Raw genomic sequence first — 16049 nt, forward strand, 5'->3', positions numbered from 1 at the left:
GTCAACCAAGCCCTTATCATTGCCTCTGTCCAGGAGTAAGAGTAGAGTGTACCAGGAGAGGGCACCTGAAGGACCCTCGTTTTTAGTCAATGGATGGCTATACTGTTAATACAATAGTTTCCACCACAAAAAGGACAACGAAGTTATTCACTGTTATCCACAGTGTTTACATCTCACCAATTGACCAGAAAGAGTTAAGAATTCCAGCTACTTGAGGAGATGATAAGTCCCAGATTGGATGATGACCAAGGGTTGGGGTGAGAAACAGCAGTGTGTTGGGGGAGGTTCAGAGGAGGGCTTAGTTCTCACTCTCAGCCAATGGCACAAGGGCTTCAGGCCCAACGCCCATTGGCTGAAACTATTTCAAGGGTCAGGTTTGTACCTGAACTCATGGTCACAGGACTTGGTGGAGGAGTGCTCGTGAGCTCATAGGTTTGGTGCCTGAAAGCTGCTTTGCTCAGACGTGGAAGGTAATTCCCAAGGTCCTCTGGGCTGTGATGGTGATTGGGACATTCCTGTCTTTCTTTCTGATGTTCTGCCTTGTCCTGTCCAGGGCTGAGATGCTTATCTGACATGGTTTTACTTTAACTGGCATCAATATTCATCTCTCTCTCTCTCTCTCTCTCTCTCTCTCTCTCTCTCTCTGGTCTTAGGGTTTGAACACTGGCACTGTTGAGCAAGCGCTCCACACTGAGATATTACCTTAGTTTTATAAAGTCTCTCAGACAGGGTCTTGCCAAGATGCCAAGGTTGAAGTAAATACTGGGAAGACCCTTTGTTGGGGGGCAGTGTCTCTGTGGACAGATGGTCCCCGACATGCTTTGATTAAAACTTTCTTGGCTTGTCTTAGAGCATGGGCATTGGAGTGGCCTACAGAGGAATCCCACTTATTCGTAACTGGGAAGATGACTTCGTAGGGAAAGCACTCGTCACCTAAGATGAGAACTTGATTTCAGATCTCTAGGACCCATGTAAAGTTATATATGTCAGCACTCATCTGTAATCCCAGAACCCACAGCGAGGTGTCGCAGAGACCCTGCCTCAGACAAGGTGTGAGGTGAGGACTGACGCCCGGGGTTGTCGCCTGACCTTCGCACATTGCAGTGGCACGTGCTGGCCTTTACTGGCACGCACGCTCTCCTGCTCTCACACAAAAGGCAAGAGAAAGCCCCACCTGTAACATATAAATTAAATGGGAATAAATAAATGCTTCCTGCTAATTTTGTAAGGTGGGTTGTTACTCTATTTTCGATCTCCCATTTACAGCAAAGCTAACCTGCAAGTGGAAGTCTGTACAGAGTTAGCAAGATGCATCTGCGAAGTTACCCCTCACCCCACTTAGGTCCATACATAGCTCCCCATTCCACGGTGCCTTGCTTTCGTCATCACGGCGATGTGTTTCTTTTCCCTGTAGGCTTTGCAAGTCATGGACCACTACGTGATCCAGACAAATGACAGTGCCAGCCTGCCTTCAGTTCTGGATGTGCATGTCAATATTGGTGGGAGAAGCTCGGTGCAGGGAAAAATGAAAGGCAGGAAGGCCAGATGGAATGTAAGGCCCTCCGACATGTCCAATAACACTTTTAATCCCATCCGGGCCATCGTGGACAACATGAAGGTGAAGCCCAATCCAAACAAAACTGTGATCTCGCTGTCAATCGGTGAGTTTGGTCCGCTTGATGGAGGGTTGGCATTGCCCACCCACCTCCCTTCCTCTTGGGCTGTCGGGAAGAGAGGAGAGGAGACCCAAACACGGGGATGTAAACTCTAGTGGTTCTTTCGCTTTCCTCTGCCATGAACAGGTGACCCTACTGTGTTTGGAAACCTGCCTACAGACCCTGAAGTTACCCAAGCCATGAAAGATGCCCTGGATTCAGGGAAATACAATGGCTATGCCCCATCCATTGGTAAGCCTGCCCAGAGACAACCCTGGTAGCTTCAAAATCTGTAGTGCTTTTTCTTGTTTTGTTCTGGTTTTGATCATTGCTACATAACACAGTCTGACCTCAAACTAGTGATCCTCCTGCCTTAGCTATTCAAGAACTTGGGTTATAGGCATGTGCTACCATGATTGGCTTTTAAACTTATTTGTGTGTGTGTGTGTGTGTGTGTGTGTGTGTGTCATGCATAGAGACAGAGAGAAACAGAGGGGACAGAGGGAAGCAAGAGAAAGAGAGAGAGAGAGAGAGAGAGAGAGAGAGAGAGAGAGAGAGGAGAGCGCAATGGTGTGTGTGTTAGTCAGAGAACTATGGGAATTGGTTTTCTATTTCCATCATGTGTGTCCTAAGGCTTGAACTCAGGGTTGCCAAACTTGGCAACAAGTTCCTTTAGCTACTGATCCCTCTCACCGGCCCACTTTCATGATTTTTGAACAGTATTCCACCTATAGTAATTGCCTCTGATTTCCTGATTCATGATTCTGAAGAGACCAAGATGAAACAGCCCTTTAGATTTAGAGAAGGCCCCCACGGTGGATTCTTAAATGCAGCTACTGAGGTCTAATTTCTTTCCTGATTCCGTCCACTTGCTGGACTCTCCCCATTAGGTGTTCAAACATAGTCATTCCTCAAGCGGTTCTGCCCATCTTTACCATGAAGGCCCGAGCGAGTCTGGCTGGCACTCAGTCCTCTGGGCTCTGCATTTATTTATACTTGGCCCCTATAAATAGCTCCTTTGTTTCTTTGTGGGTTGAAGCTATGCTTTCATCCCAGCCTTGATCTCTTTGACATGCATTTTTAAGCGTGTAAGAGGGGACATAAGAAAGAATGGCTGTTACGTTGGGGACAGGAGTTATTCCCGAGAGCTGGACACTTTCCCATTTAGGGAAACTCTACCTGTCCAAATGTCTCTTCTAAAGATTTTGGTAAAATAAATAATTCCTTGACTTTATTTGCATGTTGTGTATCTTCCCCTGGGTGTGGTATACACTGAACCATTCCTATATGCAGAATAAGAAAACAGCAGTGTAGTTTTATACTGCTATCAGATTCAAAGCTTTTCCAAGAGGGATCAGGGACAGGGCTATTATTATTATTATTATTATTATTATTATTATTGTTGTTGACAGAGTTTCTCTGTGTAGTTCTGGCTGTCCTGGAACTCACTCCATAGACTAGGTTGGCCTCGAACTTGAACTGAGAGAGATCAGTCTGCCTCTGCCTCCTGAGTGTTGGGATTAAAGGTGTGCACCACCACTGCGCAGCTGAGACATGCTTTTAGGTGGATTGCTTGCATATTAGAAAGTTGCACAAAAACCAATCGGATTCAAGACTCAATATTAGGTCACAAAAATATTATAATGAGGGCTAGTGAGATGTCTTAGTGGGTAAAAGTGCTCGCTGCTAAGCCTAATGATCTGAGTTCAATCCCCGGAACCCACACGACAGAAGGAGAAGCCGAATCCACAGAGTTGTCCTCCGACTGCCACACAGGTGCTGTGATATGTGCACACCCCACACTACACAAATAAATACCTTTATTATCCAAAGTAATTGAGCTTGGAAGCTGGAATCAAGCCTTCATCTGAGAAGTGTTGATAGGGTCTGAGCACTGTACAGCGAAGGAGCGGAGCTGATGGTGCTCTCTAGGAATACACTCTCCCTGGAGACCACCTATTTTCCTATTTTCCATTAATAAAGTAGGAAATGTTGATCAATGTCACTTGAAAGAACCATTGGTGTATCTTAAATTAAAGAAGATGAATACAGTTTGTATCTTTGCTAACTTGTCTTCTGGAAAGCAATTTTGTAAAACATTATATAATAGGTTTGAAACTGCCAATACATTAAGCCTGCAAGCCGCATTGGGAATGTTCTAGAAGAGAACCCTTGTACGAAGATACTATAAGTATATTATATAAGATAAAACACTGAAATTGGATCATATGCATTGAAACTGTTGGTGGCATTTTAAAAAAAATAGACCCCATATAAAGGGACTCAGGAATAATTTAAACCCTTGTTTACAGCACCATAAAATGCAATCATAGTAGGCTAGATTGTGCGTTTTATGGTTTGTGAACTGCTTCTTGTTGTCATCATAGATTTGTACCTTTCATAATGCTGCCACATATGAAGTTAATTCCCTGTACATATGGTGACTGGGCACACAGAATAAACTGTCCCCAAGCAAGGACAGGAAGCAGCTGGAAGCAGTGTTTGGGGCACAACTGTCACTCAAGGGTGGGAAACCACCAGCTTCCTCTCCCCTGTCGTTTCAGGCTACCTGTCCAGTCGGGAGGAGGTCGCTTCCTATTATCACTGCGCTGAGGCTCCCCTGGAAGCTAAGGTGAGCCGGGATACCAGCCTCGAGGCCACGGAGCACAAGCAGACTCCTTGCTTCTATCCCACAAGGAGTGGTGATTTGAACTTCATATATCAGTAATTGTGATTAATGTCACCACAGTTTAAGAGGTGTCTCCTGCCACTGATGAAGTATTGTCACCGAGTCTCAAAGGACCCCCAAATCATCCTAGACTCTATTTCCTTCAGAAGATCATTGGGAAACTATTCAAAAGTAGCGAATAACTTAATTTCAAAGAATTTATCATTAGGATGTGTTTAAGAATGTGTCTTCCTTCACTCATTTTAGAACGCTAGGGGTCTCATGGCAACCGAGTGCCATGCTTTAGGTGATGCCCAATAAGAGGATTGTCTACTTCCTCATCAAAGAGATGTCTTTTATCTGGGTTCAGAGAAAAGTCAGGCTTCAAGTCTGCCATCAAAAGTAAATAAATAACTTGGTGAAAAGTAGCCCAAGGTCAATCGAAGATCTCCCTTGAAAGTTGGTTGACTCATAGCCAGCTTGTTCTTTTTAAAGAGATTTGTTTACTTTTTTAAAGTGGCCATCATTTGCAACAACATTTAGAGATAGATAAGAGATGGGTATTAGGAAGACAGACACATGCATATGATAGATGATAGATAGATGATAGATTTGGTTTGGGCTCAGCACGACCTTTCCTATTTTCCTGGCACTTTTTGAAGTAAGTTAATCATTGCTCCCAAGTCCACCCTTCTCCGTTCTTTGCAGGACGTCATTCTGACGAGTGGCTGCAGTCAGGCTATTGAGCTCTGTTTAGCTGTGTTGGCCAATCCAGGACAAAACATCCTTATTCCGAGACCCGGGTTTTCCCTCTATAGGACTTTGGCTGAATCTATGGGGATTGAGGTCAAGCTCTACAATCTACTGGTAATTGACTTTTGACTTTTTAAAAATGTTTATTTTATCTTGACTGTATGAGAATTTTGTCTGTGTGGCACTTGTGGGCCTGCCGGAAGAGGGGGTTAAAGCCCCTAGAACTGAAGCTACAAATGGTTGTGAGCCATCATGTGGGTGCTGGGAAGTGAACTTGGGTCCTTTGCAAGCACAGCAAGTACTCTTCACCCTTGAGTTATCTCTCCAGGCTCTGACTTTTAATTTTTGACTCAAGTGCTCAGTTACTACCCTGTAAAAAAAAAAAATGATTCAAAGGCAGAATTTGTTCTTTTAAAAATTATGTTTATTTATTTTGTATGTATGTTTCTGTGCATGCATGGAACAGTGAGCTTGGTGTGTGCAGGCAATGGCACATGTGTAGAGGTCTAAGAACACGTTTCAGGAGTCAGTTCTTTCCTTCCATCACGTGGGGCGTGGGGATGGAACTCAGGTGATCAGGCTTAGTGGCATTTACCGGCTGAGCCATCTTACCGGCCTCTTTATACTAAACCCTTGGGTAGAGTATTCCGCCTAAATTTTTCAGAAACATCCTAGTCTCCCTCTTTTTTTTTCTCAGCCTGAGAAGTCTTGGGAAATTGACCTAAAACAACTGGAATCTCTGATTGATGACAAGACGGCTTGTCTCGTTGTCAACAACCCCTCAAATCCCTGTGGTTCCGTATTCAGTAAGAGGCACCTTCAGAAGATACTGGCAGGTAAGCGCCAAAGGCCCCTGCACAGGGGAAGAAGTGAGAGCAGAATCCTTTAGCTGTTGTCCTGAGCCTGGGATGAAGGTGGAGAAATGCCAGCCCCAGCTCTAGTCAATGGCGTGTCATGGACACCAGGGCTAGTTTAAAAGGGGGAAATGAGATACACAGGGTGCACATCCCTAATCCCCAAATGGCAAGCATTCCACTTTGGTGCATTTGGCATTTTCAGATTAGAAACATTCAAATGGCAAGTCTGTATAAATATGCCCAAGTCCCTCTTTTTAAAACTCAAAACAAAAACAAACAAACAAACCTCCCGACAAATCATAACAATAAAACACTCAAATCTCAAACCCCCGTCCCAGGCATCTTAGTTAAGAGGCCATTCACCCGTATTTGCCCTCGCTACCGCCATGTGGAAGAGAGAGTCTGAAATACGTGGTTAAACGGCAGAGTTAGGCTAACATCCTGGGGAAGAATGCCAGATGTATTTAGTGCCTAAGAGGACTGTCAGAACCACGAGCTTAGAATGCAGACCCCAGAGGCCTAGGTATGAAGAAATGATGAGATCATTGAAACTGAAAATGATTCCAGCATGGTTTGTTTGTTTGTTTGTTTGTTTATTTATTTAATTTTCAGTGGCTGAAAGGCAATGTGTCCCCATCTTAGCTGATGAGATCTACGGTGACATGGTAAGTCCAGTGGGTTATAACACTGTAGGAGTGCCAGTGCCATTTTGTTTGATGTGGTGTCGAGAGTTAGCTAATGGAATATTTGGAAGTTGTGTACAGCCCTCTCTTCTAATGCACAGGCCACGTCTCCTTAGCCCATTTGCTGTTTTCTTGTTTAATTCAAAGAACTGGGGAATCGTGAAGTTCTTGAATATAGATGCCAAGTTGCTAGGATATAAAGGTATTTGTAGCTGGGCAGTGGTGGCACACACCTTTAATCCCAGCACTCGGGAGGCAGAGGCAGGTGGATCTCTGTGAGTTTGAGGCCAGCCTGGTCTACAAGAGCTAGTTCCAGGACAGGCTCCAAAGCCACAGAGAAACCTTGTTTCGAAAAAAAAAAAAACCCCAAAATAAAGGTATTTGTAGATTTTTTGTTTATAGATGTGTTTTTTTAAGAGTTGGGGGGGCAGTCCTCAAAATGTAACCCAGTGGGTACATACCTAGTACATACTTGAGTCTGGGTCCAATTCCCAGCATCAGAAATTTAAAAAAAGGTGCAGATGAAGAGGGAGGACTGTTGTATTACTGACTGGGGAGTATTATTCTAGACTGCCTTGGAAATATTACATATGACAAATGTGCTGTGTGGCCTTTTAATCCATCCCAAAGTCTGAGTTCTGCAACATAGTTTGGCCCAGGAATGTTAGATATTGGATTATTTTATTTATTTATTACCTTTTATTTTTAAATCTATAACTCCACCAGTCCTAATTCCACAGTGCCGATTTTCAGAAGTTGTACACACTATTGGACTAGCGACTCTGTACTCATTTTAGGTTTCCTTTAATCCAGACCACACACCAAATTGTCTTTGAATAAGTTTTCCTGAACCACGTGGGATCCAGTCATGCCTGAGGGTGGGAAGGGGCCTGACGATCCTTTTCTCTGTCCCTCGACGTCTAAGGAGGGGAATGGAAGGCTCAAGGTCCAGAACATTCAAGAGCTCTTTTCCTCAGGTGTTTTCTGATGGCAAATATGAACCCCTGGCCACCCTCAGCACCAATGTCCCCATCCTGTCCTGTGGTGGGTTGGCCAAGCGCTGGCTGGTTCCTGGCTGGAGGTTGGGCTGGATCCTCATCCATGATCGAAGAGACATTTTTGGCAATGAGGTGAGAACAATACGGTAAAATGGCATGAGCAATTTCGTGTTTGTTTGGTTTGAACACTCAGTGTTGCGGAGGTGGGTTTCCTCCCCCTCCCCACAGTATTGCTCACAGTGCCTGGGAACGTGATGAATATTCCTCATCCAAATCCAGTGTCACAAGTTTGGGTCTCTGGGTCTGTGAAGAAATTTCATTGGCCTCCAATGTTAAGACTCTGGAAGGGCGGGCATTCACTGTAGTGAAAGCACTATCGCTCATGTGTTATGAACCCTATTTTTATTTTATCTTCATGACACCCTTTGAGACCATTTTACAGCCAAGAAAAGCAGGGTGCAGAGGAGTTACAACATCTGCCCACAGTTACATGCAGGTTTGTGACAGAGTTGGACTGTAGACGCAGGTGGTGTAATGTCAGAGGGTCCCTAGGGACCTTCCCTTCCAGAGATTAAAATCCTGATGGAAAGGTCAGAATAGAGTCACCACACAGGGGTGTTTTAGAAGGGCTAAATCGTTTCCTGGGGATTCTAGATTCGAGATGGGCTGGTGAAGCTGAGCCAGAGGATCCTGGGGCCGTGCACCATTGTCCAGGGGGCCCTGAAGAGCATCCTTCAGCGGACCCCTCAGGAGTTCTACCACGACACTTTAAGCTTCCTTAAGGTAAAAGGGCAGCTGGGAGCCTTCCACTTGAGGAATGTGGGAGCTAGAGAGCACATCAGTGGAACAAGGAATAAGCTTCCCTAATTTCCGTTCCAATGTGGGGCGTCAATGTCATTTTCCATAGGCACAATCTTCTCACTTCCTGTAATTCACTCTGTCTTGCTAAGAACTTGAAGTGAGGGGGTTTTGGTCTTGTTACCTCTTTGTGCCTTCAATGAAGGCTCTACCTTCAATGATGATTTTTATTTCTTTAAAAAATAGCTTTATTATACAAAAATTTACATGTAAAAGTCATGCTTTTCTTTTACTTAAACTTTGATCCTTGATTTTTTTCCTTTCTGCCCCTTCTTGTAGTCGAATGCAGAACTCTGCTATGGGGCATTGGCTGCCATTCCTGGACTCCAGCCAGTTCGCCCTTCTGGAGCCATGTACCTTATGGTAAGTGTGTGGTGTGTGTGTGTGTGTGTATGTTGTGTGTGTGGTGTGGTGTGTGCATGCATGTGTGTATGTGTGTTTGTTGAGTTGTGTGTGTGGTATAGTGTGTGTGTTGAGTTGTATGTGTATGTTGTGTGTACGTGTGCATGTGTGTTGAGTTGTGTGTGTGGTGTGTGTATGTACAGAAGTAATAAAGCACAGGAGACTGGCTTGGCAGGATTGTCATGGGTGGCCAAGCAGGGCATGCCTCCATCTACAAAGACAATGAGTTAGGTACCGGTCCCCATCATTTGAGGAATTGCTTTGTTATGAATTATCCCAGTGCTTCGATTTAACCTGTGTTCATAAAACTCTCCCAACAACCAGTACAGCCACCATCTCATGCATAGATAAAGGACATGCTTTGTGTTTCACGGCTGAGAGTGATGTTGGTTCCTTCAGAGACAGGGGTACCACATAGGGATTTTGTAGCCCGGGGATGCTAAATGTCCTGTAATTGATGGGGTCGACCCAACAAAGTAAAAAATTACTTGGTCCTAAGACTAACTTTACCTCTTTTGAGAAAAGAAAAATGGCATTTCTTTTTCTATCTTTATTTATCAACATCCAGGAAGGAACCTTCCAATAAACTCCAATATGAACACAAACATACCCTCTCCTCCCAGCTAGGAGCTCCTGAGTTCTGAGTGGTGATGTTCTTAGTTGTGGACAGGAGAGCTCCCAGACAGCTTTCAAGGAGCCCCTGTTCTCATTTCTGGCACAGGAAACTGGCCTGTGTTCCTCTGGTGACACGCTGGTCTCCCTGCTCTCATTGGTACAGGTTGGAATTGAGATGGAACATTTCCCAGAGTTTGAGAATGATGTGGAGTTCACAGAGCGGTTATTTGCGGAGCAGTCTGTCCACTGCCTCCCAGCGACGGTGAGTGCCATGTCTCCGGACCCCGGAGGTCTTCCTGAGCTATATTTTAGCTTAACCTGCTCTTCCATGCCAACTGTTCTCATTTGATAAGATTCCATCATTATCCCCCCAGTAACAGGAAGATGAGTCGGAAACATTACTGTGGGTGGGAGGAGAACAGTTTATTTTAAGACGAAGTCACTCGGTGTCTGACTCGGCAATCCAGGCATGGGTGTGGAGCAAACTGACTCCCCTGATGTAATGGGTCTTGCAGACTAGAGGCCTGGCTACGCTAGGGTGAGCCAGTATCAGATTCAGTTGCCCTGGAGATAACAAGTCCTTGTTTTCACAGTGCTTCGAGTACCCAAATTTCTTCCGAGTTGTCATCACAGTCCCCGAGGTGATGATGCTGGAGGCTTGTAGCCGGATCCAGGAGTTCTGTGAACAGCACTACCACTGTGCTGAGGGCAGCCAGGAGGAGTGTGACAAATGACGTGTGCCCGCACGCATCCTCCTGAAGATGCGTCCCATCCAAAGAGGGCTGCACTGGGCTGTTCCCCCTCAGGGAGTCAGGGGTCCATCCAGTCACATCCTACACATACCCGGAACTCCAAATTCTCCCCTCACTCGACTCTGCTGGAGGGACCCAGGAGTTCATTGCACGCTCTCCCCCCCCCCCCCCCCCAGTTTTATAGCTTCTTTATCCTGAGAGCACCGGGCAAGCAGGTTTACCAGAAAGAAGGTGGGACAAGAAAAGTGAGAGGTCAGGATGGGAGAACCAGGATGATTCCCACGCTGTCAGGAGCATCCTCTCCACCGGGGTCCCAGGTCACCTCGGGGGCTGCCTCTCTTCAGACTCGCCTTGCAGTCTTTGCTGTAGAGCTACACTGGGAGGAATGTGAGTTCGGTTAATTGTCTTCTCAGCACCTCAGCACACTAGCAAACTATTTAAAGGGTCCTTGGCAGAAGGTTTTTTTTTTTTTTTTTGTAAAGAATTATTTTGCGGCGCCAATAAATGCCAGCTTCCTAACCGATCGGCTTCCTAAGTTTAGATTCACTTGCATCAGGTTTTCTCAAAAACAGGAAGACACCTCACTGTGGGAGAAAGAAGGGGTGACAGCGCTTGCCACAGACACTGCTGTGTGCAGGCCGGCACCCTCCTCGGAGCCCTCTTGTAGAGGCATTGTCACTTCTGCTGTCATGTGAATATTGATTTATTAATATTTGTTATATTATCTTTTCATATATTTTCTAAGAAACATTTATATTATTAGATCTTTTATTTTGTCAAGGGCATAAATTATTATTTTCTTTTTTAAAATAAATTTTATCAAGTATGCGTCTCTGTGACATGTTTTCTCCGGGCGGTGGGGTTCCGGTCCCAAGGATGAGTCCAGTCTGTTACCCGTTAGGTGTCTGTAGTGTCCTTTCCTCACCGCTGGAACTAAACACCTGACCTAAGCGGCTCACGGAGTGGAGGGTTTATTCTGCCTCTCGGTTCCAGGGGGATGCCGTCCTCCTGGGGGCGGGGCGGTGGTGAGAGAGGAATGCTTGCTGTGCTCAGTTCGATTTCTCCTTTTGATTCATTCCAGGGCCCCAGCCCACGGAATGTTGCTGTATTAGGACGCATGTTTCCACTCAGCTAACCTACCCTATGAAATCCCTCGCAGCCATGCTCATGCACTTTTCTCCCGCGTTATTCCAGACTGTGTTAAATTGGCCATCAATACCAACTATTCTAGGATCATTTATTTCTTTGTAGACATACTGATTCTGGAAGTTACAAAACAAACCTATCTTCATTTACAAACAAACATTTCATAGGTCTTTGACACCACATGCCGAGCTATCCTTGCCTGGATCCTCAGGCCACTCAGTGGGGGAACAACTTGGAGTGAGTCTCACTTGACCTGCCAGTGAGAGGTGCTGGATCGTTTGGATCTTTCAGCACTGTCTGCAAATGCTATCAGGTGCAGTTACCCGTTTACAAGTTTTCTTCAACATCTCTGCTAGAGAAGTGTGTGTTGGGGGAATCTTGCAAGGTTGGCCTGGGGCCATGTTAGACTATTACGGTCTGGAGATAGCTTACCAAGGCAAGTAAGTCTTAATTAGAAGAGAGACTTAGGAGCTCAACCAGCTACACCCAAAGGATTATCTTTACAAAATATAAACACCACCACCTCCCAACCTATGTTTCAGTTCAGTGAACTCCCAGAAAATTTATGTCTTAATTTTTCCCTATCAAACCCAAGATGAAGGGACATACGATGACACTGGTTTTCTGTATGCCACCACTGTGGACATCTTTTTTTTTTTTAAACTTTATTTATGTGCATTGGTGTTATGTCAGATCTCGTGGAACTGCATTTTCAGACAGCTGTGAGCTGCCATGCGGGTGCTGGGAATTGAACCCAGGTCCTCTGGAAGAGCAGTCAGCGCTCTTAAACGCTGAGCCATCTCTCCAGCCCCCACTGTGGACATCTTCCAAAAATGTCTGGCTCCTCTTTTCCTGTCGCCTGTCCCCAAAGAAATAAACAGGAAGATGGTGCTTTACACAAGATATTTAGTTTCCCCAGCATAGATGGTTCCACCCAGCGCTACTCACAGGATTCTGCCCAGACCCTGCAGTTCAGTTTCTTTGGTCTACATGTTGGTAAATGAACCAGATGAACAGTCAGGCATCTTGAGGGGGAAATGACGGGGGATGTAGTTCAATGGTACAGCCCTTGGCAAGTAGGTTCAAGACCGTGGGTTCATCCCCCCCCCCCCCATTGTGATGGGGGTGGGAGTACAGGGTTGGGGGAAAGAGGGGATGGTGGTGAGGGATGTATGTACATTGGACAAATGTCAAATGACACATACAAACATTCCGTGTTTCATACAAAGGCCCTGTCCTTCAGCCGCTCAGTTTCTTCTCTGGTGGGGAAATGAGTAATTAGTGGTCCGCACTTGAGAATTATTGGGAGCAGATGTAAGTGGCTGCATGTGCTTAAGTAGGCACACGTTCCCCTTTAAAAATCAAATGACTTCGCTTTAGTTCTGAGCTCTGTCTAGGTCAAAGGAGGGTTGACACATCTGAAGTATTCCTCAAGGCCCCAACGTCTCTAAAAACCCTCCCCCGTCCCCAAGCTTAACACTCTGGAAAGATGCTTTTCTGCCTAGTAGTGTCCAAGAGTCTCCGAAATCACAATCTGGATAAGAAGGTGGGGGACAAGGGTTGCAAGTTGTGGCTTCACCTCAGCCAGTTTGACAGGCGCGGACCAGGATGAGGTGTCACAAAGTGATCCAAACTTCATCTTTAGTTCTCAACTCCCCAGCCTGGAAAACTCAATGCGCAGGCGCAGATGGACGGCCCTATGGGGCGGGGCTAAAGGCCACTAGGTGATTTGGGAGCAAGTTTTGAGAGTAGCTCTGGTTTTTCTCCGTTCTGTTCGCACCTTCAATTTGAACTTGACCCCGCTGCCCAGTGTGATATTCTCTTCCTCTTGTATGCTTTCAGGTTTCAAGAATTTGACAAGTCATCCCTGGGCATCAAAAACATTGGTGAGCGTTTCCAGCTCCAGGCCAGTCCTACCAGATGTGAAGCAAAGTGGGAGGTTAGCTGGTGTGGAAAGTGTAGACCTTTGGAACGTTTCTTCAAAGAATCGCGCCCTTCTGTGTCCTGCGCATCCTGCTGGAAAAATGAATTCACTCCAACGGGCTTGTCAGAGATGAAACTGGACAGCCGTGTGTTGTCTTCCGCCCTCCAAGAGCTCCCCACACCAACGGGAAGATTAGACGAGTAACATGGCTGCATTTTTTGGTTTAAAAAGTCATCACTGTGGTGAGTGTTGCGTGGTCCTGAGCTTGTAGGTAGGTGGGCCGGATGTGGTTAAGCCGGTTAAGAGGGTGTGGAGGACTCAGACAATGAAGAGCAGGCAAGGAGAGGCCAGATCTAAGGGGAAGACTGGACATGGAGACAGGTAGGAATGGGAGGTGCTGATGGTGGCTCAGAGGTTCCTAGCGTGGGCAAGCAGAGAACACACAGCTGTCAGTTCTCTCTACCATGCAGGTCCCAGGGGTCAAACGCAAGTCAACAGAGCATGGCAGCAAGCATTGTCACCTGCTGAGCCATCTCACTGGCCCGCTTCACTTTAGTGTTTTAAGACAGGGGGTGTCTTAAACACTGTGACATGAACACAAGACATGAAGACATGACACAAACCTGCGCATCTGACGAGAGACTCTCTCAGTAGAGGCATCGGCGCCACCAGATAGTCCTGTGGGCAAGTGTGTGGGCATTTTTCTTTCTTTAAAGGTTTTTTTTTAAGATTTATTTTATTTTATGCATATGAATGTCTTGCCTGCATGTGTGTAAGTGTACCATGTGCATGTCTGCAAGAGGGTCTTGGATCCCCTGGAACTAGAGTGACAGAACTGTGAGCCACTCTATTGGTTGAATTGAACCAGGGTTGCCTTGTTTGTTTGTTTGTTTTTTAATACAGGTCTCTCTATCTAGCTATGGCTGCCTTGGAACTGTCTCTGTAGCCCAGGATGGCCTTGAACTCACAGAGATCCACCTGCCTCCCAAGTGCTGGATTAACGCGCTCTTGATTGCTGAGCCATCTCTTAAGATTGATGTGAGAGGGGCCAGCACACTGTGCCTGGCTTTTTACATGGGTGCTGGGGGTCCCGACTCAGGGCCGGCTTTCCCCCACTCTTATCTTACACCATGCACCTGCTGCCCCTTAGAACGTCCTTACTGTAAGGCCATGCTTCCTCCTACCCCGACCGGCCTGCTGCTCACTCTCCCTCTGTCTATATCACTAATTCTTATTTGCTCTCCGAAGTGCAATTCAGGGAAACCTGCGGCTGGCCCCTCTGCCTTAGCCAGCTTCCTTTTCCTCATTGCTTTTCATCTCATTTTGGAATTGTAAATATTGGGCTGGTTCCAGGATTTAATGAGCATCTCTCTCGGTGTGTAGACTCTGTGCCCGGAGACTGTTTGCTTACCATTGTCTCCTAGTGTTTCGTGTTGAATAAATGAATGACTGTTGGTGCCACGGCAATAGTAAGGGGCTCCTTCACCACCACAGCCACAGCTGCATCCTGGGGACACTGCGGATCCCAGCTCTGCCTCTTGCTTCCTGGGGATGTTGCAGAGGAAGGAGCATCCAGCGGATTGCACAGCCTTTGGCGGCAGAGAGGCTTGGGCCTGCTGTGCTGCTACTGTTGCGGGCCAACTGTGACTCTTAGGCAAGACCCTTCTCCTCTTTGGATTTCAGTTTCTTGATCTCTGATAGCAGATCCACTCTTACCTCTTTAGAGATTTGGTTTGGAGCTGGAGAGATGCTAAGCAGTTATAAACACGTTTGCAGAGTGCCTGAGCTTAGTCCCAAGCACCCACTCAGGTAAGGTGGCACACGACTTCCCCTAGCCCTAACTCCAGAAGATCCTGATGATGCCCATGGCTTCTGTGGACACCTCCACACGTAAGCACATGCCTACACACTGACATAACTTAAAAAAAAAATCTTAAAAAGAGATTTCCCCCACAGTTAGTGTATTTTTTAAAGTACTATTTATGGATATCAATGAATATATTATTTATCAAATTGTTGAATTATCACCACAGTAATTCTCTCTGTGTGGTGTGTGTTTGTATGTATGAGGGTGTACTGTGTGTGTGGGTGCTCGTGTGTATATGCATATGTGGAAGTTGAAGGTCAGCTTTGGGTGTTGCTCCTCATAGACCCCCAACCTCGGTTCTGACAGGATCTGTCACTGGCTAGAGTTTGCCGATTAGGAAGGGCTAACAGGCCAGCAAATCCCTGGGGTCCACCTGCCTCTGCCTCCCAGTGCTGGCATTCCAAGTGAGTGCTACCACACTCAGCAGTTTTACATGGGTGCTGGGGACCAAACACAGGTCCTCATGCTTATGCAGCAAGCGCTTTGCCCACGGAGCAGCCTCCACAGTCCCGCGACAGCTTTTTAAGCCTTTCTTTTTGAATCTAGCATCTGGATTCCACCCTTTATATTTGTATATCATATATCCTTCGTCTCTCTTGAGTTATAAAATCCAACTGACTTTTTTTTATTGATTTTTATTGAGCTCTACATTTTTCTCTGCTCCCTTCCCTGCTTCTCCCCTCCTCTCTTCGGCCCTTCCCCCCCAAGGTCCCCATGCTCCCAATTTACTCAGGAGATCTTGTCTTTTTCTACTTCCCATGTAGATTAGATCCATGAATCTCTCTTAGAGTTCTCATTGTTGTCTAAGTTTCCTGGGATTGTGATTTGTGGGCTGATTTTCTTTGCTTTATATTTAAAAACTACCTATGAG

The 16049-nt window shown here is 46.0% G+C and overlaps 1 protein-coding gene across 2 annotated transcripts; it reads left to right on the plus strand.

Moving 5' to 3' along the window:
- Positions 1–388: 388 nt before the first annotated feature.
- Tat (tyrosine aminotransferase) lies at positions 389–10764 on the plus strand. Of its 2 annotated transcripts, none has more exons than XM_041650851.1 (12): positions 389–470; positions 1415–1661; positions 1803–1907; positions 4220–4287; positions 5032–5190; positions 5774–5912; positions 6546–6598; positions 7594–7746; positions 8269–8397; positions 8752–8835; positions 9653–9751; positions 10083–10764. In XM_041650851.1, the coding sequence occupies exons 2-12, from the start codon at positions 1427–1429 to the stop codon at positions 10221–10223; spliced, it is 1365 nt and encodes a 454-aa protein (XP_041506785.1). In that variant the 5' UTR covers positions 389–470; positions 1415–1426; the 3' UTR covers positions 10224–10764. The 2 variants fall into 2 exon arrangements, with proteins under 2 accessions (XP_041506785.1, XP_041506786.1); XM_041650852.1 differs by lacking the exon at positions 389–470 and adding an exon at positions 938–1057.
- The last annotated feature ends 5285 nt before the right edge of the window (positions 10765–16049 follow it).

The sequence above is a fragment of the Microtus oregoni genome, unplaced genomic scaffold (assembly GCF_018167655.1).
Source record: "Microtus oregoni isolate MIOR12 unplaced genomic scaffold, Mior012 000004F_ref0000308, whole genome shotgun sequence".
NCBI lineage: Eukaryota > Metazoa > Chordata > Mammalia > Rodentia > Cricetidae > Microtus > Microtus oregoni.

What these genes read in the sequence shown, in the direction of transcription:
- Tat (XM_041650851.1), top strand. Translation starts at nt 1,427, where the DNA reads ATGGACCACTACGTGATCCAGACAAATGACAGTGCCAGCCTGCCTTCA. An exon ending in ACACTTTAAGCTTCCTTAAG is followed by an intron (nt 8,398 to 8,751) that starts GTAAAAGGGCAG and finishes CCCTTCTTGTAG; the next exon opens with TCGAATGCAGAACTCTGCTA. An exon ending in CTGGAGCCATGTACCTTATG is followed by an intron (nt 8,836 to 9,652) that starts GTAAGTGTGTGG and finishes TCATTGGTACAG; the next exon opens with GTTGGAATTGAGATGGAACA.